The 24,245-nt window shown below is 38.5% G+C and overlaps 1 protein-coding gene across 2 annotated transcripts in view; it reads left to right on the top strand.

The window, feature by feature from the left end:
- The first annotated feature begins 664 nt into the window (after nucleotides 1-664).
- Nucleotides 665-24,245, top strand: part of PTTG1IP2 (PTTG1IP family member 2) — an 80,697-nt gene continuing 57,116 nt past the window's right edge. For both annotated transcript variants that reach the window (XM_070617448.1, XM_070617447.1), the window contains exons 1-2: nucleotides 665-976; nucleotides 17,700-17,746. In XM_070617448.1, coding sequence (XP_070473549.1) covers nucleotides 829-976; nucleotides 17,700-17,746 — 195 coding nt within the window. In that variant the 5' untranslated portion in view covers nucleotides 665-828. The remainder of the gene's footprint in view (nucleotides 977-17,699; nucleotides 17,747-24,245) is intronic.

Genomic DNA, 24,245 nt, shown 5'->3' on the forward strand with positions numbered 1-24,245 from the left:
AAACAAGATAGACCCTGGTCAAGGTCAAATTTCCATGCCTGGTCCCTATGCCCTTCCACCTCACATGCATTGGGGCAATATTCCTCAAATTTCAGTTATTCTGGAACCACCTTCACAATTTTGCCATATCCCTTAAATCATGTACTACTATTTATATTTCTAAAACTTGACATTTTAACATAGATTTATTTTAAAAGAAAGTTTATATTGTTGCCATTATATCATTATAATTACTAGCTATATTTTTCTGAGACACATTGAAAATAAATGCATAACTATGGAAATAAAAGATATTCATTTGCATACCACTTAAAATACAGCATACTTTGGGAACATGCTCAAGAGTCACAGACTACTCAAGGAGATCAAGGATTTACAGGGCTGTGAGTTTCAGGACCTCACCACTTAACGACACAACAACCCCCATGGGTGGAGTGAACAGTAGGTTGTTTCTCTTCTGAGGAAAGCAGCACAGAAAGGTGCAACTGTGTTACATGCTATTGAGTGGTAGAAATTAGAATCCAGGCCTTTCTCCTAAAACAGTGGTGTAGCAGGGATCTTTCAAGTCCAGGGGCTGAACCTGGGTAGTCAGGAGCCTAGGAAGCCCCACCCAGGGTGGACTGGGATTGCATCGTGAGCATTCCATGTTCTGGCCGGAACATTAGGAGTTCTAAGGTTCTGTGAATTATGCTGGGCCCCAGGCCTGGAAAGGGGCTGTGACTAGGGCAGGTCTTAGTCCCTGAACACGGTCTGCCTATCCAACTCTGTACCTGGTGCCTGTCACGGTCCCACGGGCCAGGACCCGGTGGAACCCAGACCTGAGGAGCGATGTGCTGGCTGCGGGCATTGGGCCAAATCCTCCTGCCAGTTTTCCTCTCCCTCTTTCTTATCCAACTGCTTATCAGCTTCTCAGAGAATGGTTTTTCCCAAATCTCCAGCTACACGGCGAAGCAGAGAACAAAATCTGTAGATGATGGTGAGCCATCCTTAGCCCAGAGGCTGGTGCCCAACACGTGCCTCTGCTGGCTGTATTCCCTTTTGGTTGTGCCACCCTGGCAGGCTGAGATTTTCATCTCTAAAGTTGCTGTTTGGTGTTAGAGGGAAGACATTTTTAAACGCTCTTGACATTTTTGGTGAAATCCATGTAAATTAGTCTTGAATTAATTTGCTTTATCTGAAATGTGATAAGTGGATTAAAACAATTTTAAATTTGGGAAACTGTGTTTCCCCTCCCTGACTTTTTCTATAACCTATAGCATAAAAGCTTTATGCTGTGAATAAGCTGTTGGGTTTGTTCTAATCAGACTCCACTCAATGGCCATAGCTAGTCTTTCTTAGTGTTGTAAGGTCTTAGTTAATAAATTGCTTAATTTGGGTCTTAAGAAATTTACTACTTTTGTTTGGAGACTTCCTTTGGTTCCCCTCCCCAACTGAAGAAATTTTAAAACATTAAAAGTCATGCAGAGTTGAATAGGGTTTTGAACAAGAAATAAGATTTTTAGTATCATAAATTAGAATGTATAGATAGAATAAGGACAGGATTTGAATTACCTGGCAAATGCCCTGTAAAGCCAAGATTACCATTTTTTATTAAGACTATAAGAATAATTACTGCTGTTTGGTTTCTGGAGTCTAAAAGAATGTTTGTATCTGTAAGGGAATAAATTTTCCTTACTAAAACCAAACCCAAAGCTCTCGGCTTTGCCCTGAAATGAGAGACTCCCTTGAGAGGATGGGAGGTGGGGAGAGGCTGAATCAAAAAGCCTAGCTTGTTTCCTTTGGTTTCATCTTTCCCATAGATTTCTCTCTTTACCTCTTGGTCATCCCCATACATACTCCAGAGGAACAGTGTCTAGTACCATCCCCACCCTGTTCTCCCTACAAACAGTGCCTGAAAACAGGCCAGGCATAGAAACAAATCCCTTTGTTCCCTAGCAAATAGGAGTCAACTGGAATTTTTGAAAAGACTCCCTTAAAATGCTGAGGAAGAACAAAAAGGGAGTAAACAAAACAAATCAAGAATCACGAATAACATAGTCTGGTCTTCAAAGACTGAAGTTTCTGATTCTAGGTAGCTCAGTTCTAGGGCTGAACAACCCTGGTCAACTTTCTGAGGGAAACAGCTTCCCTTTGTGAGGTAAAGCCTGGTACAGCCTGTCCTGGGCCTCCCTTGAGGGTTTGCTTGCTAGCCTGGGGCAGTTTCCTCTTTGTGCTTGCATTTAACCTTCACATCTAACAGGGATAGAGTTTCTTTCTTTCTTTTTTTAAAAATTATTTTATTGACATCACATTGGTTTATAATGTGTAAATTTAAGGTGTACATTATTATATTTCAGCTTCTGTATAGACTGCGTCAGTTCACCACCAAAAGTCTAGTTTCCATCCATTGCTTTACTCAAGCCCCGTACCCCTTTTGCCCTCCCCCCAGCCCTTTCCCTTCTGGTAACCATCAATCTCTTCTCCTTATCTGTGTTTATCTTCCACATATGAGTGAAATTATATGTGGTATGGTATGATATTTGCCTTTCTCCATCTGACTTATCTCCCTTAGTGTAATACCCACAAGGTCCATCCCTGTTGTAACAAATGGTAAGATTTTGTCTTTTTTATGGCTGAGTAGTATTCCATTGTGTGTGTGTATGTGTGTGTGTGTGTGTGTATACACACCACATCTTTAGCCATTCATCTGTTGATGGGCACTATTGTTGCTTCCAAGTCTTGGCTATTGTGAATAATGCTGTGATGAACATAGGGGTGCATGTATCTTTCAAATTAGTGTTTTCATGTTCTTTAGATAAGTACCCAGAAATGGAATAGCTGGATCATATGGTATTTCTATTTTTGCTTTTTTGAGAAATCTCCATACTGTTTTCCATAGTGGCCTCACCAGTTTGCATTCCCACCAGCAGTGTATGAGGATTCCCTTTTCTCCACATCTTCTCCAACACTTGCTATTTCCTGTCTTTTTAGTAATAACCATTCTGATGGGTATGAGGTGATATCTCATTGTAGTTTCTATTTGCATTTCCCTAATGATTAGTGATGTTGAAAATCTTTTCATGTGCCTGTTGGCCATCTGTATATCTTCTTTGGAATCCTGAGAAAAAAGAACAAAGCTGGAGATATCACACTCCTTGAATTCACAATATACTACAAAGGTGAAGTAATCAAAACAGCATGGTACTGGCACAAAAACAGACACACTGGTCAATGAAACTGAATTGAGAGTGCAGAAATAAAACCATACATCTATGAAGAGCTAATTTTTAACAAGGGAGCCAAGAACATACAATGGAGAAAGGAAAGTCTGTTCAATAAACGGCGTTGGGGAAAACCGGACAGCCACATGCAAGAATGAAAGTAGACCATTGTCTTACAACATACAGAAAAATTAACTCAAAATGGATTAAAGACTTGAATGTGAGACCTGAAACCATAAAATTCCTAGAAGAAAACAGAGACAGTACTCTCTTTGAAATGGTCTTAGCAGCATCTTTTCGAATACCATGTCTACTCAGGCAAGGCAAACAAAAGAAAAAGTAGTCTCTCTTGTCAAGACGGCGCCATGAGCAGACGTTGAACTCACCTCCTCCCACGAACACAACTAGGTTACAACAATTTTGGGGAGAATCACCCTGGATTGAAAACTGAAAACTGGATAAAAAGAACCCCCACGACAAGGGACAGTCCTGACGAAGGCAGAAGAGGCAGTAACTCTGGCCAGAGAGGAAAAATGCCACCTTTGGGAGCAGTGGAGCTTCTCAGGCTGGCCAGGTGGGAGCCACCCTAAGGTACGAGCCCTCCCTGGAGGAGTGAGGTCCGGAACGGGGGCAATACTGCTATAACCATCCTTCGGACTCAGCCCAACTGAGAAGGGGGTCTTGCTGTCTGGCTTTGCTGGCTATTAACTGCAGCGAGGACACCCCCAGAAAAGCTATTGGCTAAAAGCCAAAAAGATCTGGGTCTTAAAGGGCCCATGCACAAACTCACTCATTGCAGCAACCTAAAATCACCAGAGAGAAGGCTGACTGTCCTTTGGTGAAATGAGACTCACCTGGTGGGCTCTGGGGGCATCTTGGTGAGAGGAGGGTCCTCTCTGGCGACTGAGGCATTGGTGGGGGCCATTGTTCTGAGCTGGTCCAGGCATGCTCATACGGACACCGGTGGGGGCCATTGAAGTGCATTCCTTGGGCTGTTAACCCAGGGGTCTGCCACTCCCACTAGAGCATGGATTTAATCCAGTTCAGCCAGGGCAGGCAACCTGCCCTAGGGACTGGCCCCAACTAACAGCAAGCCCTCAGGCTACTTTTCAGCCTGCATTGACTGAGTGCCTTGATCCTCTACAGGCAGGCAAGGGTGTCTGCCTCTGTGGAGCAGGGCCTGTGTGAGGACCAGGTCAACTGTGGGGGGCATTGGGGGAGAAGTGGGGGCCTCTGCAGTGTGGCATTGGGGTATGCTCCAGAGGGCTGAGAAGTGTGCACGGACCAGGACTGTGTTGGCAGGGTATGTGGTCCTGTGGGGGGTGAGGCTTATCAGTGGCAGAAGACTTGTGCTTCACAAATAGCCATAAAAAGGATCAGCCCCACCTTCCAAAGCCTGAAACAACTGAGTGCCCCCATGCCAAGGGCTAGCCCCACTCAGCTGCACTCCTAAGAGAACTAACAACAGCCTTGTTGGCCTCAGGCCTATCACAACTGTAGCCCCTGAGCCTAGCAACCAGCTACACTGGGTACCAACCCAATTAAGAGGACAATTGCAATAAGAGTGTGCTGATAGACTTTGTAGCCAACAGTGCTGAGGCCCCTCCAAACCAGATTTACAAACAGCTGGCCAGGGAAGGAAAGATCAGACTCCCTGGGTACCGGCAATGGGAGCAACCCTGCCACAGCAGAAGAACACAAGTAGCCCACAAAGGTGTCACTCCTGGTTCTTATGGTCTGGTGACGAGAGGGAAGCACACTGTTGGGCCTCATAAGGCATCTCATACATAAGGCCACTTCTCCAAGATCAGGAGACATAGCCGACTCACCTAGTACAAAGAAAATAGCACAGAGAAAGAGGCATAATGAGGAGGCAAAGGAATACTTTCTAAGCAAGGGAACAGTACAAAACCCAAGAAAAAGAACTAAATGAAACAGAAACTAGCAACCTATTGGACAAAGAATTCAAACAAAATATAATGAGGATGCTCACAGATATGTGGAGAAGAATGGATGAACACAGTGAGCACATCAGCAAAGAACTGGAAGATATAAAAATAAACCAATCAGAAATGAAGAATACAATACTCGAAATGAGAAATTCTCTAGAGGGACTCAATAGCAGAGTAGAGGAAGCAGAAGAACGGATCAGCGAGCTAGACGAAAGACTAGAAGAAATCACCCAAGCAGAACGGAAAAGAGAAAAAAGAATTAGACAGAATGAGAACAGTGTAAAGGAACTCTGGGACAATATCAAGCATGCTAACATTCGGATTATAGGGGTCCCAGAAGGAGAAGAGAGATACAAAGGGGCAGAAAATTTATTTGTCGAAATAATAGAGGAAAATTTTCCTCACCTGAGGAAGGAAACAGACATCCAAGTTCAGGAAGCACAGAGAGCTCCAAACAAGAGAAGCCCAAAGAGGCCCACACCAAGACATATTATAATCAAAATGTCTAAAATTAAAGACAAAGAGAGAATCCTAAAAGCAGCAAGAGAAAGGCCACAAGTGACATATAAAGGGAAGCCCATCAGGCTACCAGTGGACTTCTCAGCCAAGACCCTACAGGCGAGAAGAGAATGGCACGACATATTTAAAGTTCTAAAAGGAAAAAACCTACAACCAAGAATACTCTATCCATCAAGGTTGTCATTCAGAATGGAAGGAGAGATAAAGAGCTTTCCAGACAAGCAAAAATTAAAGGAGTTTATCACCAATAAACCAGTTCTGCAAGAAATGCTGAAGGAACTTATTTAAGTGGGAAAGCAATGACCACAAATAGAGATAAAAAAAATTATCAAAAAAACCCAAAACAACAACAAAAACCAGGCAATAAAATCACTTGTCAGGTAAAAGTTTAGTAAAGGCAGCAGATCAACTACCTGTGAAGATAATATGAAGGTTAAAAGATAAATGTAATAAAATCACCTATTTCAATGATAAGAGGGTAATGGATAGACACACACTAAACAAAAGACTATATATGATGTGAAAAACATATAATGTGGGAGGAGAGGAGTGAAAAAGTAGAGCTTTTAGAAAGAGGTCAAGCTAAACAGTCTATCTACTCAATAGAGACTGTTATATGCATAGTATATTAAATAGGATCCTCATGGTAACCACAAACCAGAAACCTATAACAAGCAGGAAAAAAAGTAAGACAAAAGAAAACAAACATATTACTAAAGATAGCCATCAAACCACAAGGGAAGACAGCAAGAGAAAAAGAAAGGAACTGAGTAGAACTACTAAAACACCCAAAAAAAAGAAAATTAACAAAATGGCAATAAATACATATTTATCAATAGCTACTTTAAATGTCAATGGACTAAATGCTCCAAATGCCATAGGGTGGCCAACTGGATAAAAAAACAAGATCCATGTATATGCTGCATACAAGAGACACACCTCAGACCTACAGACACTCACAAACTGAGAGTGAAAGGATGGAAAAAGATATTCCATGCAAATGGCAAAGAAAAGAAAGTGGGGGTAGCAATACTTATATCAGACAAAATAGACTTTAAATCAAAAACTGTAATAAGAGACAAAGATGGGCACTACATAATGATAAAGGGAACAATCCAACAAGAAAATATAGCACTTGTAAATATCTACGCACCCAACACAGGAGCACCTAAATATATGAAGCAATTATTAGCAGACATAAGAGGAGAAATAGACAGTAAGACAATAATAGTAGGGGACTTTAACACTCCACTTACACCAATGGATAGATCATCCAAACAGAAGATCAATAAGGAAATACTTGCTTAAAGGACACATTAGACCAGATGGACTTAGTAGATATATACAGAGCATTCCACCCAAAAACCACAGATTACACATTCTTTTCACATGCCCATGGAACATTCTCCAGGACTGATCACATATTAGGCCACAAAACATGTCTCAATAAATTTAAGAGGATCGAAATAATACCATGCATCTTTTCGGACCACAAAGGTATGAAACTGGAAATCAACTACAGAAAGAAAACCAGAAACGCTACAAAAATGTGGAGATTGAACAAAATGCTACTGAACAATGACTGGGTCAATGAAGAAATCAAAAAATTCCTGGAGACAAATGAAAATGAAAACACGACATGCCAAAATCTGTGGGATACAGCAAAAGCGGTTCTAGGAGGGAAGTTTATAGCAATTCAGGCCTACCTCAGCAAAGAAGACAAATCCCAAATAGACAATCTAAAAGCGCACCTAAAGCTACTGGAAAAAGAACACCAAGCAAAGCCCAAAATCAGCAGAAGGAAGGAAATAATAAAAATCAGAGCAGAAATAAATGAAATAGAGACTAAAAAGACAATAGAAAAAATGAATGAAACCAAGAGCTGGTTCTTTGAAAAGATAAACAAAATTGACAAACCCTTAGCTAGATTCACCAAGAAAAAAAGAGAGAAGGCTCAAATAAATAAAATCAGAAATGAAAGAGGAGAGATTACAACAGACACCTCAGAAATACAAAAGATAATAAGAGAATACTATGAAAAGCTATACACCAACAAATTGGATAATCTAGAAGAAACGGATAAATTCTTAGAAACATACAACCTTCCAAAACTGGACCAAGAAGATGTAGAAAATTTGAATAGACTGATCACCAGTAAGGAGATCGAAACAGCAATCAAAAACCTCCCAAAACATAAAAGTCCAGGACCAGATGGCTTCCCTGGTGAATTCTACCAAACATCCAAAGAAGACTTAATACCTATCCTTCTCAAACTCTTCCAAAAAATTGAAGAGGAGGGGAAGCTTCCTAACTCCTTCTACGAAGCAAACTTTATCCTGATACCAAAACCAGACAAGGACAACACAAAAAAAGAAAATTACAGGCCAATATCACTGATGAACATCGATGCAAAAATCTTCAACAAAATACTAGCAAATCGAATACAACAATACATTAAAAAGATCATACATCATGATCAAGTGGGTTTCATTCCAGGGATGCAGGGATGGTTCAACATCCACAAATCTATCAACGTGATTCACTGCATTAACAAAATGAAGAATACAAATCACACGATCATCTCAATAGATGCAGAGAAAGCATTTGACAAGATACAGCATCCATTTATGATAAAAACTCTAAATAAAATGGGTATAGAAGGAAAATATGTCAACATAATAGAGGCCATATATGACAAACCCACAGCAAATATCATTCTCAATGGAGAAAAACTGAAAGCTATCCCTCTAAGAACTGGAACCAGACAAGGATGCCGACTGTCACCACTCCTATTTAACATAGTATTGGAAGTCCTAGCCAGAGCAATCAGGCAAGAAAAAGAAATAAAAGGGATCCACATTGGAAAAGAAGAAGTGAAACTGTCACTCTTTGCAGACGACATGATTTTATATCTAGGAAACCCTAAAGAGTCCACTAAAAAACTTTTAGAAATAATAGAGGAATACAGTCAAGTTGCGGGATACAAAATCAACGTAGAAAAATCAGTTGCCTTTCTATACACTAACAACGAAGTAGCAGAAAGAGAAATTAAGAATACAATCCCATTTACAACTGCAACAAAAAGAATAAAATACCTAGGAATAAACTTAAAGAAAGAAGTGAAAGATCTGTACACCGAAAACTATAAAACATTGTTGAAAGAAATCGAAGAAGACACAAAGAAATGGAAAGATATTCCATGCTCTTGGATTGGAAGAATTAACATCGTTAAAATGTCCATACTTCCTAAAGCAATCTATAGATTCAGCGCAAGCCCTATCAAAGTTCCAACAGCATTTTTCACAAAAGTAGAATAAAGAATCTAAAATTTATATGGAACAACAAAAGACCCCGAATAGCCAAAGGATTCCTGAGAAAAAAGAACAAAGCTGGAGGTATCACACTCCCTGATTTCAAATTATACTACAAAGCCATAGTAACCAAAACAGCATGGTACTGGCACAAAAACAGACACACAGATCGATGGAACAAAATTGAGAGCCCAGAAGTAAACCCACACGTTTATGGACAGCTAATATTCGACAAGGGAGCCAAGAGCATACAATGGAGAAAAGAGAGTCTCTTCAATTAATGGTGTCGGGAAAACTGGACAGCCATGTGCAAAAGAATGAAAGTACACCATTCCCTTACACCATGCACAAAAATCAACTCAAAATGGATTAAAGACTTGAATGTAAGACCCGAAACTATGAGACTTGTAGAAGAAAACATAGGTAGTACCCTCTATGACATTTGTCTGAGCAGCATATTTTCAAGTCCCATGTCTGACCAGGCAAGGGAAACAAAAGCAAAAATGAACAAATGGGACTACATCAAACTAAAAAGCTTCTGCACAGCAAAGGAAACCATCAAAAAAACGAAAAGACAACCTAACAATTGGGAGAAGATATTTGCAAACCATATATCAGATAAGGGGTTAATATCCAAAATATACAAAGAACTCATACAACAAAAAAACCAACAATCCAATTAGAAATGGGCAAAAGATCTGAATAGAGATTTCTCCAAAGAAGAAATACAGATGGCCAACAGGCATATGAAAAGATGCTCAACATCATTAGCTATCAGGGAAATGCAAATCAAAACTACAATGAGGTACCACCTCACTCAGGTCAGAATGGCTATAATTAGCAAGACAGGAAACGACAAATGTTGGAGAGGGTGTGGAGAGAAGGGAACCCTTGTTCACTGCTGGTGGCAGTGCAAACTGGTGCAGCCACTATGGAAAGCAGTATGGAGTATCCTCAGAAAATTAAGGATAGATCTACCATATGATCCAGCTATTGCACTGCTGGGTATTTATCCAAAGAACTTGAAAACACAAAGGCATAAAGATACTTGCACCCCTATGTTCATTGCGGCATTATACACAATAGCCAAGACATGGAAGCAAACTAGGTGCCCATCAAGGGACGAATGGGTAAAGAAGATGTGGTATTTATACACGATGGACTACTACTCAGCCATAAGAAATGACGAAATCCGGCCATTTGTGACAACATGGATGGAACTTGAGGGTATTATGCTGAGTGAAATAAGTCAGAGGGAGAAAGTCAGATACCATATGATCTCACTCATAAGTAGAAGATAAAAAGGACAAAAAACACCCCACATAGCATTGGAGATTGGACTGGTGGTTACCTTTGGGGAAGGGGGGATGGGGGAGGGCAAAAGGGGTGATTAGGGTCACATGTGAGGGGATGCACTATAATTAGTGTTCGGGTGGTGAACATGATGTAATGTATACAGAATTCGAAATACGATGTACATCTGAAAAAAATAAAAATTAAAAAAAAAAAGAAAAGAAAAAGTAAACAAATGGGACTATATCAAACTAAAAAGCTTCTGCACCGCAAGGAAACCATCAATAAAACACGAAAACAATCCACCAACTGGGAGAAGATATTTGCAAACCATATATCCGACGAAGGGTTAATTTCCAAGATATAGAAAGAACTCACACAACTCAATAACAAAAAAATTAACAACCCAATAAAAAAATGGGCAGAGGATCTGAACAGGATATGGTTTCTTAAATACCATGATGCCTTCCTTCCAAAACTAAGAAAGGGATTCTAACTCCTCACTGAGATCACACCTACGTTTCTGCTAGTGCTCTGAGTAATAGGCCTTTCCTGCAGGCAACCCATAGGACTTTGTGAATATTCCCATTATCAAGTGAGAGCTCTCCCAAAGCAGGTTACTTTGATCTCCACAGCTTCTAACCCTGATGTTGATTTACATTTGAGAGTTTAATGAGCAATATCCCAAGAAGTTACAGTTTGCGCTTGGAACTTTGGGTTAAGAATCTTCTTCCCCAATATCTAATGAATGAATTAAGAAACATACTAAAATATAGAGAATTTCTTTCACCAGGAGTAACCACACAACAATAAGTTGTAATCTAAAAACAAGTGGCAACCAAGGAAAGAAATTGAAGATTCCAGAACAGAATAGAATAGCACAGCATGGCAAGGTTCAAATGCCACCATCACCCCTCAGAAGTAACTAGTGAGTCACTAAATTCCGAGAATTTTCATTAATACTCCCAGATCTAGAGAGATGCAAATTGAATGGGTATCCTATTCTTTACCCTGTTCTGAAGATCAACAGAGGAAAAACAAGAGAAATGGAAACTGAACAGTGGCCTGACTCTGATGAGAATCCAAGTTCCTGGACTACAAACTGGATTTAGGGGCAGAATTATAATACAAAATATCCCTTTTATGGAAATGGGAAACACCTTCAATTAGCTAGAATGAATCTGGCAGTGGAAAATGACAATACCCCAGGAGAGAGTGTAGAGCCAGGTATTCTAACAAAGTCTGGCATGGCCTCATCTGAGTTCTATTCCTTTGTCAAATGCTGAGAGCAAACAAGTGAATAGAACATAAATATCATAAAACTGTTGTTTCTCAGAAAAAAGATCTCAAGGACAGTGGTAAGGTGGTCAAGATGTCACTACACTACATCAGCACAAATAGAAGGTCTGGACAGAGCTATCCAAGCATTAGTAAGATGAAAATAGACAATATAGCAACTATGCAAACATTGCATAGTCAACAAAATAAATAATGAAATTAAGGAGTATTTGATAGCATGCAGAAAACAAATAATCTACCCTAGAAGAAAACATAACTCAAAGAACAGATGAAAATTTCCCCACAAGTGCTTTAAGCTAGAGAACCACCAAATGAGGAAGAGTTTCAGTGAAACAAGTCTCGAAGTCAAGATAAGATATTGGAATGAGATGAAAAAGCAGATTTCTCCCAGGAAATAAATTGAAAGCTAAATAATTTGAATAGGAGGCAAGGCTTCCAGGTGTTTTCTTTATTTCTGTAAGTGCCCATTTGTTTATTTCTGCTAATGGTAAACACGCCAAGAATATCTGTCAAGCTTACTCTAAGTACACTTGTATTGGGCTCTGGTAGCTGCCTCCTTCCTCTGTCCTCGAGTTTAGGAGGTGCTGATATCTAGGAGGAGGTAGAGTTTTACTGTCTTCCGCGGGTAGGCTTCTCAGTCTTCCATCGCTTGCTTACCCAGTTCCGAGTACTAAATTCCCTGTGTTACATATATAGACAGTCCCCAACTTACGATTTTCAACTTTACAATGGTGCGAAAGAGATATTCATTCAGTAGAAACTGTATTTCAGATCTTGAATTTTGATCTTTTCCGAGGATAGCAATATGCGGCATGATACTCTTGATGCTGCGGAGCGGCAGCGAGCTACAGCTCCCAGTCAGCCATGTGATCACGAGGATAGAGAACAGATACACTTACAATCATCCTATACTCAAACAATCATTCTGTCTTTCACTTTCAGTACAATATTCAATAAATTACTTGAGATATTCAACACTGTATTATAAAATAGGCTTTGTCTTAGACGATTTTGCCCAATTGTAGGCTAACGTTAAGTGTTCTGAGCAACTTTAAGGCAGGCTAGGCTAAGCTATGATCTTCGGTAGGTTAGGTGTGTCAAATGCATTTTTGACTTACGATATTTTCAACTTACAATGGGTTTAACGGGATGTAACTCCACGTAAGTTGAGGAATATCCGTATTCAAACGATTCCTAACTTTCACAGATAGGATATTATATATATTAATAGGATATTATATATACCTTAATAGGATATTATTCAGCAAAATGAAAATGAATTAAGGGGAAATGTGGGATTCAAGAATGAGTAGTAAGTAAAGAAACCAGTAAAACCTAGAGTTAATTCTAATGTTTGACGGTAAGTCAATAACAATTGAAATATAATAACAGTCTAATAACTATTATAGTTATTAATAACTATATTAATATAAATATATAAATACAAGTAAATATATTAATAACTATTTAATAATAATTAAAATTACAGATGATTTCTACCTGGGAAGTGGTTTGGGGAGGAAAAGGAACAGGCCAAAGCATATTAGGATCCTTATATAGGTAGAGAATGTAGATCCTGATTAGACAATGATAGAAAGAGGCATATAAAATATATCTCTCAAATTTTTAAAGTAACAGTTTATATAGAAAAAGAAACAGGAGGTGTGACTTCAAAATAACTAGAGGAAATTAAGGAACAAAGAATAAATTGATGGAATAAGATATACCTTGCAAATACTACTGAGCAAGGAAGCAAGTGTGGCGATATTAATATTAGATAAAATAGAATTCAAGAAAAAAATCTTTTAAGTGGAAGAATAAGTGATATTCTATACTGACATATAGAAAGATACATGAAAATGACATATTATGAACTTTTATTTAATTAACAACATAGTTTTTTAAATAGATGCAGTAAAAGCTGCTAGAAATAAAAGAGCATTTGATAAATTAAAAACCACATGGAATCACTTTACATGCCTATATCAGAAATCAACAGATCAAGCAAATAAAATATAAGGATAGAGTATAGAAAATTATAATATATAAAGCCTGTTATCTGCCCCCCCATTGTTTTTTTCTCTTAGCTGTTCTTGAAAATATTCTCTTTTCAGATAAAATTTAGAATCAGCTTGTCTGATTCAGTTGTTCAGTGTTTTAAATTATTAATTTATTAACTCATTGAAATGCCAATCAAAAAGAGAGATTTTTTCTTGATACCTGGTATAATGTATGTTGATGCCTGGCATCTCTAGGAATTCGAAATTGTGATCCCTCATGGGAGAAGAGGACCAAGGATGGAACTTTATAGAATAACAACATTTTAGACATTGGTAGAGGAAGTAGAACCAGTCAAGAAAGCTCAAAAAGAATGTCCAGAGATGCTCTACAAGAACCAGGAGAGAACGATGCTGCAAAAATTATGAAAAAATGTAATCAAGAGGAAGGAAGTGACTAGATACAAAACAAATATACAAAAATCAGGCCTTTATGGTAAGGGAAGAATCTGGTACCTTATAATGCTGTGCAAATCGCTAGTACTTCTTTCTTCAGGAATAGAGTGAAAGAAAGAAAGAACCTATTACTTTGTGTAGCACATGGTCGTGTAGATCAGCTGGCCCTCACTGGTTCTCCAATAAGGGCAAAAAAGACTGGTTGTTATACAAGTGCTCAATCTAAACCTATGAGATGGAATCAGATCGAGTCATTTACTGACATGAAGGAAATGAGGCCATGAGGGGCAGACTTGGGAAACAATGGAAAGGTCAAGGAAAGTGAAGGTCTGAGTGATGTCAAAACGCAAGCAAGAGAGGAAAGAAAAGAAGATTCTAGTCAGCGTATAGAATATTAGAATTTAAGAGTTGCTGGTTGGATCCATCTGGAATGATGGCAAAATCCAAGTTCAGATCATGGAAATAGTTTGCTTAATACGGTAAAATGGAGAATCAGTTTCTCTGGATGGTGGAATTTCAGTTCATTTTTATTTTTCATGTATACTTATTTCTTATGTTGAACATGTATTACTTTTATAACTACATAAAGACAATAACCCTGTTTTAATAACGTAAAAAAGAAATAAGTAGCAATAATGAAAAGAAGGAAAATATCAGGACTTAGAAAGAAACAAGGCTGTGGACTTTGTATTAACTGGAATGTTTTCAGTTGCAGTGTAAGAACCCAAGATTATACATGTAAGAGAAATGTAATTTTGTCTCACTTGAGCGATACAAGAGAGTATAGAAATGCAGCAGACCTCAGAAATGAGTGAATCACCATCAGCTCTCTATTTCTTCTGTTGTTGCTCCTCTTCTTTGCCTGTCTACTTTGTTCTCTCCTCTTAGCTTCTTCCTCAGGACTTCATGGCCACTGGCAGCTCCCAAGCCCACATCCTCTCAGCTTTCCATGCAAAGGAAAGGAGGCTTCTCACCACTCCTTTACCCTCAAGTTCCAATTAGTAAAATTATGGGGGGAGGATTTTGACTGGCCTGACTTGGCCACATTCCCTCTCCCTGGACCAATGAGTGTGGTCTGGGATTAGCCCAATTTGGTTCAGGTGCACAGCCTTAGATACCTGGCTGGGAAAAGGGAGTATGTAGAAGAGGGCAGTTACCAATCATATCTATGTGTCTAGAGCTGAGGAGGGAGCAGTTCTGCAAAGGAAGAAGGATGGGTTATATTTCCCAGGAGAAGGGAGAGGTGATGGCAGTCAAAACAGCTCAAATCCATGCTCTGTCATTATTAGCAAGTGAACTTGAATGTGTTATTTGACTTTTCTGAGGTCAGTTTCTTCACTGGTAAAGTGAGGCTAATAATAACGACCTTTGAGGATTGTGAAGATGGGCTATAATTGTTTATAAATAAGCATTTTTGTTTATAAATTGCTTAATAAGCATTCCATATAACTTCAGGGCAAAGGTCAGTTTATATTCCCCTTTAAGCCAGCTTCCTGGCTGTGGCTGCTCAGGAAGGGTGTGCATTTTTCTAACTGATCCTTTCAGAGATGCACCTTCTCCTAGTTCACACAATGTCCCATGTCTTCAACTAGTACTAGCAGCAGCCTTCTGTCTTCAACTTTCTCTAATGTATTTAAATATCTAAAAACTAAATAAAAACCATGTTGATATCATGTACATGCTGATATGATGTAATGCGGGGAATTTCACCTCTGCAGTACTCTTCCCCAAAACCCATATCATTAGTCTAATCATGAGGAAAACATCAGACAAACCCAAATTGAAGGTCATTCTACAAAATATTTGACTAGTACTCCTCAAAACTGCCAAGGTCGTGAAAAACGTGGAAAGACTGAGAAACTGTCACAGACTAAAGGAGACCTGATGACTAAATGCAATATGGTATCCTGGATCTTGGAACAGGAAAAGAGCATTAGTGTAAAAACTGATGAAATCCTAATAAACTCTGAAGTTTAGTTCATAGTAATGTATTAACAGGGCCAGTCTATTTGCGTAGCCATTGAGTTTGCCTGCTCAGCTTCAGTGGCCTGGGCTTTGCTGGTTTGGATCCCAGGCGTGGACCTAGCACTGCTCATCAAGCCACGCTGTGGCACGCATCTCACATATAAAGTAGAGCAAGATGGGCACAGATGTTAGCTCAGGGCCAGTCTTCCTCAGCAAAAAGAGGAAGATTGCAGTGGATGTTAGCTCACGGCTAATTTTCCTCAAAAAGAAAAAAGTAATCTATTAATGTTGATTTCTTTTTTGCTAAATGTACTATGTTAAGATATTAGTGCTGCAGAAGCTAGATGAGAGGTATACAGAAACTCCCTGTATAATCTTTGCAATTTTTCTGTAAATCTAAAGTTATTCCAAAATAAAAACTTTAGCTAACAAAAAAAGCTGTGGGAAGCAAGTAGAATTTGGAAAATGATGGCTAAGTCATGTGCCTTTTGTGTCCCTACCCTGCCTCCCGCAGTGAACCTGAAGCCAGCTGTCCCCAACACAGCTGAAGCAATAGGGTCTTCCCCATTTGCCTTGCCTTCTCCTTCACTCAGCTTTCCCTCGGGGACTTCAATGATACTTTGGGGTTGGAGGAAGTAATATTTAATAGAACTTAATTTGAAAAGCTATTGTAAGTTTTTTCCCAGCCAAATCAGATCTGTATCCAATCAAACAATTTAAAATTAAATAGGAAGGTCTGATCTTTCCCACAGAGGCTGGAACCCTGTCTCCAGAGTAATAGAGAGAGTGACTTTACTATTACTGTGTCACATGACCACTAGGATATTAATTCCAGACCCTCCTTACTTTACAGAGACATTGAAGTAATAAAAAGAGCGATTGAAGTGCTTTTTTTCTAAACTCATATTTTTTATTTTGGAACTTTCAAATAGAAATTATATTGTTTATTTTTTCATAAAACAAGAAGAATGAAAATCCTCATTTGGTGGAAGTTTTTAAAGCTTTGTGGCAAAACATTTTTTTAATATTTAAATTTTTTTTTTTACTATTTAAAGGACTAGTTAGCCAGGAATATCTTGGCAAAACCATACTGAATAACAAAGTTACTCAAAGAGGTTTTTAAAGTATGATATTTTAAGTATAAGTGATATTGCCTATTTGTTTTTCCCTATTTTTTTTTTAACTTATTTTTTAGAACTTACTTGGCTAATGAAAGTGGGATGATGCCATTTCATTTTTTTAGAGTAACAGGAGAAAATAAGAGTTAGGATTTAAATAGTACCAATAGGAAAAGTGTCTAGATATATGAAAATAATAAAGTAAAACGTTGGGGTATGGATGAATATGCCATGAAACAGCAATGACTAAATGAAATGCACTTTTTTTTTTTTAATGAGGAAGATCAGCTCTGAGCTAACACCTGTTGCCAGTCCTCCTCTTTTTGCTTGAGGAAGACTGGTGCTGAGCTAACATCTGTGCCAGTCTTCTCCTATTTTGCATGTGAGTCCCTGACACAGCATGGCTTGATGAGTGATGCAGGTCCATGCCTGGGATACAAACCTGCAAACCCAGGCTGCCAGAGCAGAGTGCGCTGAACCCAACCACTACGCCACCAGGATGGCCCCCAAGAAATGCACTTTTATATAAAATTGAGCAATAAATAGACTTTGTATTTACAGTTTTGTATTTTACTTTTCTTTCTTGCAGCATGTGCTGTAAGGAAAAATTGTCAAAAGTGCACAGAAGATAATAAAGTAAGTTAAATTTCAAATAAAGAAATTACCTTAGGAATGTTATAAAGTCACACAATTTACAGTCTTAGTCTAAAAGATATGCTAAACTTTGTTTTATATAATTTTTTTTAAACAATAGAAATGACTAATGTATTTGTTAAGATGTATTTCTGCATTTTAAACCATTCTTTGAGCATCTTGAAATAAACCATGGGAGAATTTAGTACAAACATGTACTTCCTTCTGGAAAATTATACTTCAAAAACAATACAATTTTTTGCTTGAAAAAAATTATACTGGCTTAAGGAAGAATTTTTTGTAAGTCAAAGAAAAGATAAGCACTTTGAGATGCAGTGAAAATTTCCTTGCTGCTCTATTCCCTAAAGATTAGAAAGGATGAGACACTGTTCCTTAACCACAATGTAGCTAAGATCCCCTTGTGGGATGATTAGACATCTGACATCATTATTCTTCACTTCAGATTTGGAAGAAAGCAGAAATGCCCTAAGTAATGAGGGAAGTGGTGATACAGAGAGCTTGGCAGCAACCCTCAGAAAACCATTCTACTCTAAACGGTTTTGGAGAACTGACAATTAACATGAAAGACAGCAAGACACGAAATCACTAATTAGAAAAGGGCACACTCTAGTAATTGGTATCTGTCATAGTGAGTGATCTTCATGTACTGCCCTAGGTCCCTTCTTAGCTTCATCTAGGCCACTACTCTGCTTTAATGAGGCCGTGGGCTCCTGGCTCATGGACTTCTCCACCCAATTCCTGCCATCGCCTTATGTGCTTTCCATCCTTGGTGATGGCCCAGACACACTCGGTCCACAGTATCTTGACTTCTTCAGCTCTGTGCATTGAAAAGTCACTTCCATGGCCACACCCTGAACCCTGCATGACCTACAATGGCTTTTACATTCTCATTCCCTTATAGTGTACCTACTTTTTGGCCTCCACAGGACAAGACTGTCCTCTAGTCCTTTAATCTCTGATTTTTCCCTCAGATTATTGGCCCTCTCCTATGGACTCCCTTCCTTCCCATGAATTCTCATGGCTGTTCACTTGAATGGAATATTCTTCCACCCTTCTTTGTTTGTTACAATGGAAGTCTTCAAACATGAGAAAACAGAATAATAAAACTTCATACCCCTGGATCCGTCTTGGTCAGTCTTATTTCATGTATGCCCTCTCCCTCCAACATGAATTATTTTGAAGCAAATAATGATATGGATACCATATAGTTTTACTTATAAAGATTTGTATATGGGTGTATACATATACATATATATATAAAAGATTTTGCTTTAAAATGTTACAAGTTCATTATCATATCTAATAATTTACAATAACTTCTTAATATCATCAAGCATCCAGGAAATAATCATATTTCTCTTGTTGTTTCATACATATATTTTTTTTGGTGAGGAAGATTGGCCCTGAGCGTACATCTGTGCCTGTCTTCCTCTACTGTATGTGGGATGCCGCCACAGCATGGCTTGATGAACAGTGTGTAGGTCCATGTCCAGGATTCAAACCCACAAACCCTGGGCTGCCAAAGCGGAGCATGTGAACTTAATCACTAAGCCACCAGGCCGGCCCCACGTTTCATAATTTTTTAAAGTTAATTTGGATCAAGTCCATACATTACAATTGGCTGATAAATCTCTTACATCTCTTTTTACCCATATGTTCCTTCTCCCTCTCTTTTCTTCTTTATTACAACTTATTTGTTATAGAAACTGAATTGTTTGTCCTATTGGGTTTCCCACAGTTTGGATTTTGCTGGTCACATCCCCATGATGTGCTTTATCAGGTTCCTCTTTTCTCTGTTCTTCTGTTTCTGTGAACTGGAAATCAGATACAGAGTCTTGCTCAGATTCAGTTTAATTTTTTTAACAGGAATACTTCATGCTGAGAACTTTCATTAGGAGGCAAATAAGGTCTGTTGTCTAGCACTTTGTGATGTTAGCAGACTTGACGATCCTTGCCTACATCCATTATTTCATTAGAGGTTGCAAAAACTACCACTGCTTTAATGCCCTTGCCCTCTTATCATTAACTGTGCTGGATCTACATTCCCTGGCCCCGATTGGTCCTTTGGTCTGTCTTTTCATATGCTATGCATTATTAGCCTATTGCATCAAAGTCAGCATAGTGCAACTACAAATTCACAATTTCTGGCCCAAATACTACCCATTACTTGCCTTTGGTTAGTGACATCTCCTTTAGTTTCCCACAGCAGCAATTCTAAAACTTGGTTACCATCCTTAAAGTTCCAATGTTATCTTACACTCACTCATTCTCAACAGATGACTTTGTCTCTGATTTTATGGATAATAATAGAGGCTCTAGGTGTCAACTTCACTCCCCAGACTGATAAAATTCCTGTCATTCTTACCCTTCCTTATCCATTCTTACCCTTCCTCTTAAAGGAATAAGAATACTTCCTCCAATTCCCCTATATCTCTGTTTTGAATCTTGAACATGTACATTTTTGAATTGTAACTCATATCATATAAATTGTTTGCATGTTCGCTTTTCCCCCATTCTCAGTTCTCTGAGGACAGACTGCATGTTTTATTCATCTTTGCATCTCTAACACCTGACACATTTCCCAGCACATGACAGTATTCAATAGCTATTGAACTGAGTTAAGAGTTGAGCCATTAAAAGATTAAATTATATTTAATATACTCTATAATGTAACAAGGTAGAAAATTTTATCTGAGAAAATTTACAAACATAAGCCATTATGGCAATTCTGGGGATATGTATATTTGAGAGTAATTTTTAATATAGTCTCAATACCTCATAGAAATAAACTAAGGGATAATTCCTCATGGTCAACACAGAATTAGAGTATCATCCCTCATCTCCCAGGAATTGGAAGAATACCAGGCTTTCAGTAAAGTGTCCGCCACCTTCCATACTATTAGAAGAGAGTGCCAGGATTTATAGATGGCAATTCATGAAGCAACCAAGAAAATCTGAGTTCTTGGACCATAAGGAAGATGAATAGATGTCCTAGAATGTCTAGGACTGTCCTACTTTATGGTGGTGTTCACCACCATTGACTTGATACAATTATTATACTGACTCCTTTTCATTCCCCAAAATATTCCACTTTGAATAATAAGTTATATGCTTATCCTTTTTAAGTTTAAGAGAATCTTCCTCAGATTCTGTCTGAAACATTTCCTTGTGACTCGGTAGTGTATGACTAGCCTTCTTTGAGTGAAAATATTCTTACAAAAAATAACTTATTTATAATACTACCCCCCAACACACAACTCATAAACACAGCATAGGAAAACATCATATTTTTGTTAATATCTTCTCTTCCACTAGACATAAAATTTCAAAAGCCATGCTAACTAAAAGACCAAGTGCAAAGTTTCACCTGGGCTTTCATTGCTGTTCAGAATCATTGTGTATTACTGTTGAATCCGTGGAATGATAGTTTTCAATCATGGTGTCACAATGATGAAACTTGTGATGAGTATTTTTTTTTTTTTGCTAATGACAGTTAAAAGACTGAGTTTTGCAACTGACTTAAAAAATAAATCAGAGTAGCTTCTAGGTTTTCTCCATAATCACATCTTTCTCATTCATTGCATTTTGATATGGATTATTTGTTGGGACAGAAAGGAAAGAAGTTATAGAAAGCCCAATGGGTTTTCTTGAATCTCCCACAGCCTACCTCATCTATTGCACAATTCGCAGGAAATGGCCATTATTCACATGCTTGTAAAATGCACTTATAAATGCCATACCTCACACCTCATGAAGATGTCCGCTTTGATATCTATTTTTCTGAAAAACTGTGTGTATGTGTGTGTGTGTGTGTGTGTGTGTGTATTAGGGCATGGGGGGGAGGTGGATAGGGGCATGGATCCAAATCTGGATGTGCCAGTGAACATGTAGATATCACCTGTCAAGAATCTCTCAGCTGAAGAAAAAATGTGGAGAATAAGTTTCATGGATTATTCTCCAGGACAACTATTCCCAACACCTTACCTGCTCTTGGCACACCATCCTTCTGGAGCATGACTTCCTTGGGAAGTTTAAGGCCATTTGTCAGGTTCAAGTTTCCTCATTTTCCTTCTGAACCAGCTCAGTGTCTTTTCTCTCACACTCTTTTTCCCCTTAAGAAATCGATTCTCAGTTCCAAGGCTAATCCCTTCGTCTTTGTTTCAACTCACACATCATACTCAGAAACACATGCACATTCACAAACTCAGAACCTTTCTCCTTTCTCTTCCCCCATGACAAATTCATTCTATTTCTCTGCACTGGCTCCTTCCTTTCTGAATTCAGACAAAATTGAAAAAACCAAACCAAACTTTCTTGTTTCTAGCAGCTAAAGTCCTTATCTTACCCTTGCTTCCTTATCATGCTGTCTGATTTACTCCTTAGTAAACTGATTTAGAGGCTACAAAAGACTCTTCATAACTGAATGCCATGATCTTGCAAGTTAGTCACTCAGTTTGGAAACTTGCTCCTTCCGTGGTGATCTGGATTTTTCACTTTACTCTGCCCTGCTTCTTCCCTCACCTCTCTATTTCCTTTACCAACTCCTCTTCCCCATCCTTTCTCATATTGCTGAACATTTTTTAGTACTGTGTTCTCACCTGTGCTACCTCACCTACTGCCATGGCCTTTGCTAGTACCTGTACGTAGGGAAATCCCAAATTCATTTCCTAGACCTAACAGCCCCGCTGGGCCTCGGGGTCACGCTCACTGTTGCTTAATTGACATTTCTTCCTGGAGCTTTTCATCACCTCAAGCTCAAATTTTCTCTGACTAAATTTATCATTTTCCTTCCCCAAAGAAGCTCATTTTATTTACTTCTTTATTTGTTTCTGGTAACATTCTCCCAGACCCATAATTTTAGAAATCTGTGGCTTCTTTCTTTTCCTTTTTCTCTATCTGCAGTTTATGAAGTCCTATCAAACTTTCCATTCTTTTCTTTCAACTTGAACAATTCTAGACTTCCAACCCCTCAGTCCCTCCTCATGCCTTATTCATTGCCGTAACTAGCACTTTCATCATGTCACCTTTTAACTCAAAATAATTCAGTTGGATCCCTATTGTTAAACACAAACTCCTTAGTCTGGCATTCAAAACTTACCACAACCTGAGAGAAGGCTACCTTTCCAAATTATTCCACAAACTTCCACCATGATGGATTTTCACTCCTGCCGCAGTGGATAGCTGTTCTTTCATTCTGCCATAGCTTCTGTGTCTAGATTTCACCTATTCCTCAAGGTTCAGACCACATTCTGTCTATTCCCTGAAAGACATCTTATCTAGTCATTCCAACCAGAAGTGAGTACTTTCTCTTCTGAACATCTATTACATTTTATATGTTTCACTCCTTTTGAAATTATAATAGTCTCCCATTTAGAGATTTTGTACAGTGTATATAATGTACCTGCCAATTAAATTGTCTCCCTCTAGAAAGCAAAAAACAGTGCTTTATATATCTGTGTAACCTTTGGTGCTTTTGCCCATAAACCATCAATAAATGCTCTTTTGATGCTGTCTACATCCACTACTTTAAAATCATCCTTTGCACAGTAACACCTATTTAATATTTCTTTTGCCAGTATAACATTAAACCATTTGGTTTGTACAATGTTAACAAGTCACTCAACATTATTATGTACCGTTCCCCTTTCTGCATCTTTTCATTTTAATATTTGCTTATAAAAATATCAATTTTGATGTCCATATAAGCTTATTAAAACAGAGTTCTACCCTAAAATGAATACTCTAGTTTTCCCATGGAGCAATATTAACCATCATTCTAAAATCTTTTAGCTGACTTCTCAGTTGTCATTCTCCTAAGAGTATGAGGTTGGCATGGCTTCACGTTTATATGGGTCATCTTCCTTAGCCATAAGAAAAAAATCCATGTATTTTGCTTAAATTATGCATTTCCAATTTAGGGAAGTTGAATATATTATACTCTTTCTCTGGGTAACGTGAAGTTCTGCTCTTTGAAGACATTTTAGACTTAGTTAAGGTATTAGTCAAATCTGTTTTTGATAAGTCACAGAAACTCAACTCGAACTAATATAATAAAAAGGGGAATTTATTGACTCAAAAATTTGAGAAGTCCAGAGGTGGCCTTGGCTTCATGCAAAGCTGAATTTTAAAGGATGTTATTCCCATTTCCTCTCTCTCTTTTCATCTCCTAGCTCTGCCTCCCTGTGTGTATTGACCTCATTTTCTCCTTTGGCAAATGGGCATTCTCCATATAGTTGGGGAAGAGGCTGGCTCCCAGCAGATATCTCCCAATGTCTGTATACGTCTCCACAGAAGATTCTGTTTGGCCCTATGTGGGTCCTCTGTCCAGTCCAGTTCTAGTTACTGGGGTCAGATGATTCCTGTAGTAGGAAATTGGTGGGGCAATGCTGATTGACAGCTGCAGAACCACACAGAGTTGGGGGAAGAGGTCCACAAAGGAAAAAGGGTGTGGTTACCAAAAGAAGAAGGATAGTGACACAAG

Source organism: Equus przewalskii, chromosome 4 (genome assembly GCF_037783145.1).
Source record: "Equus przewalskii isolate Varuska chromosome 4, EquPr2, whole genome shotgun sequence".
NCBI lineage: Eukaryota > Metazoa > Chordata > Mammalia > Perissodactyla > Equidae > Equus > Equus przewalskii.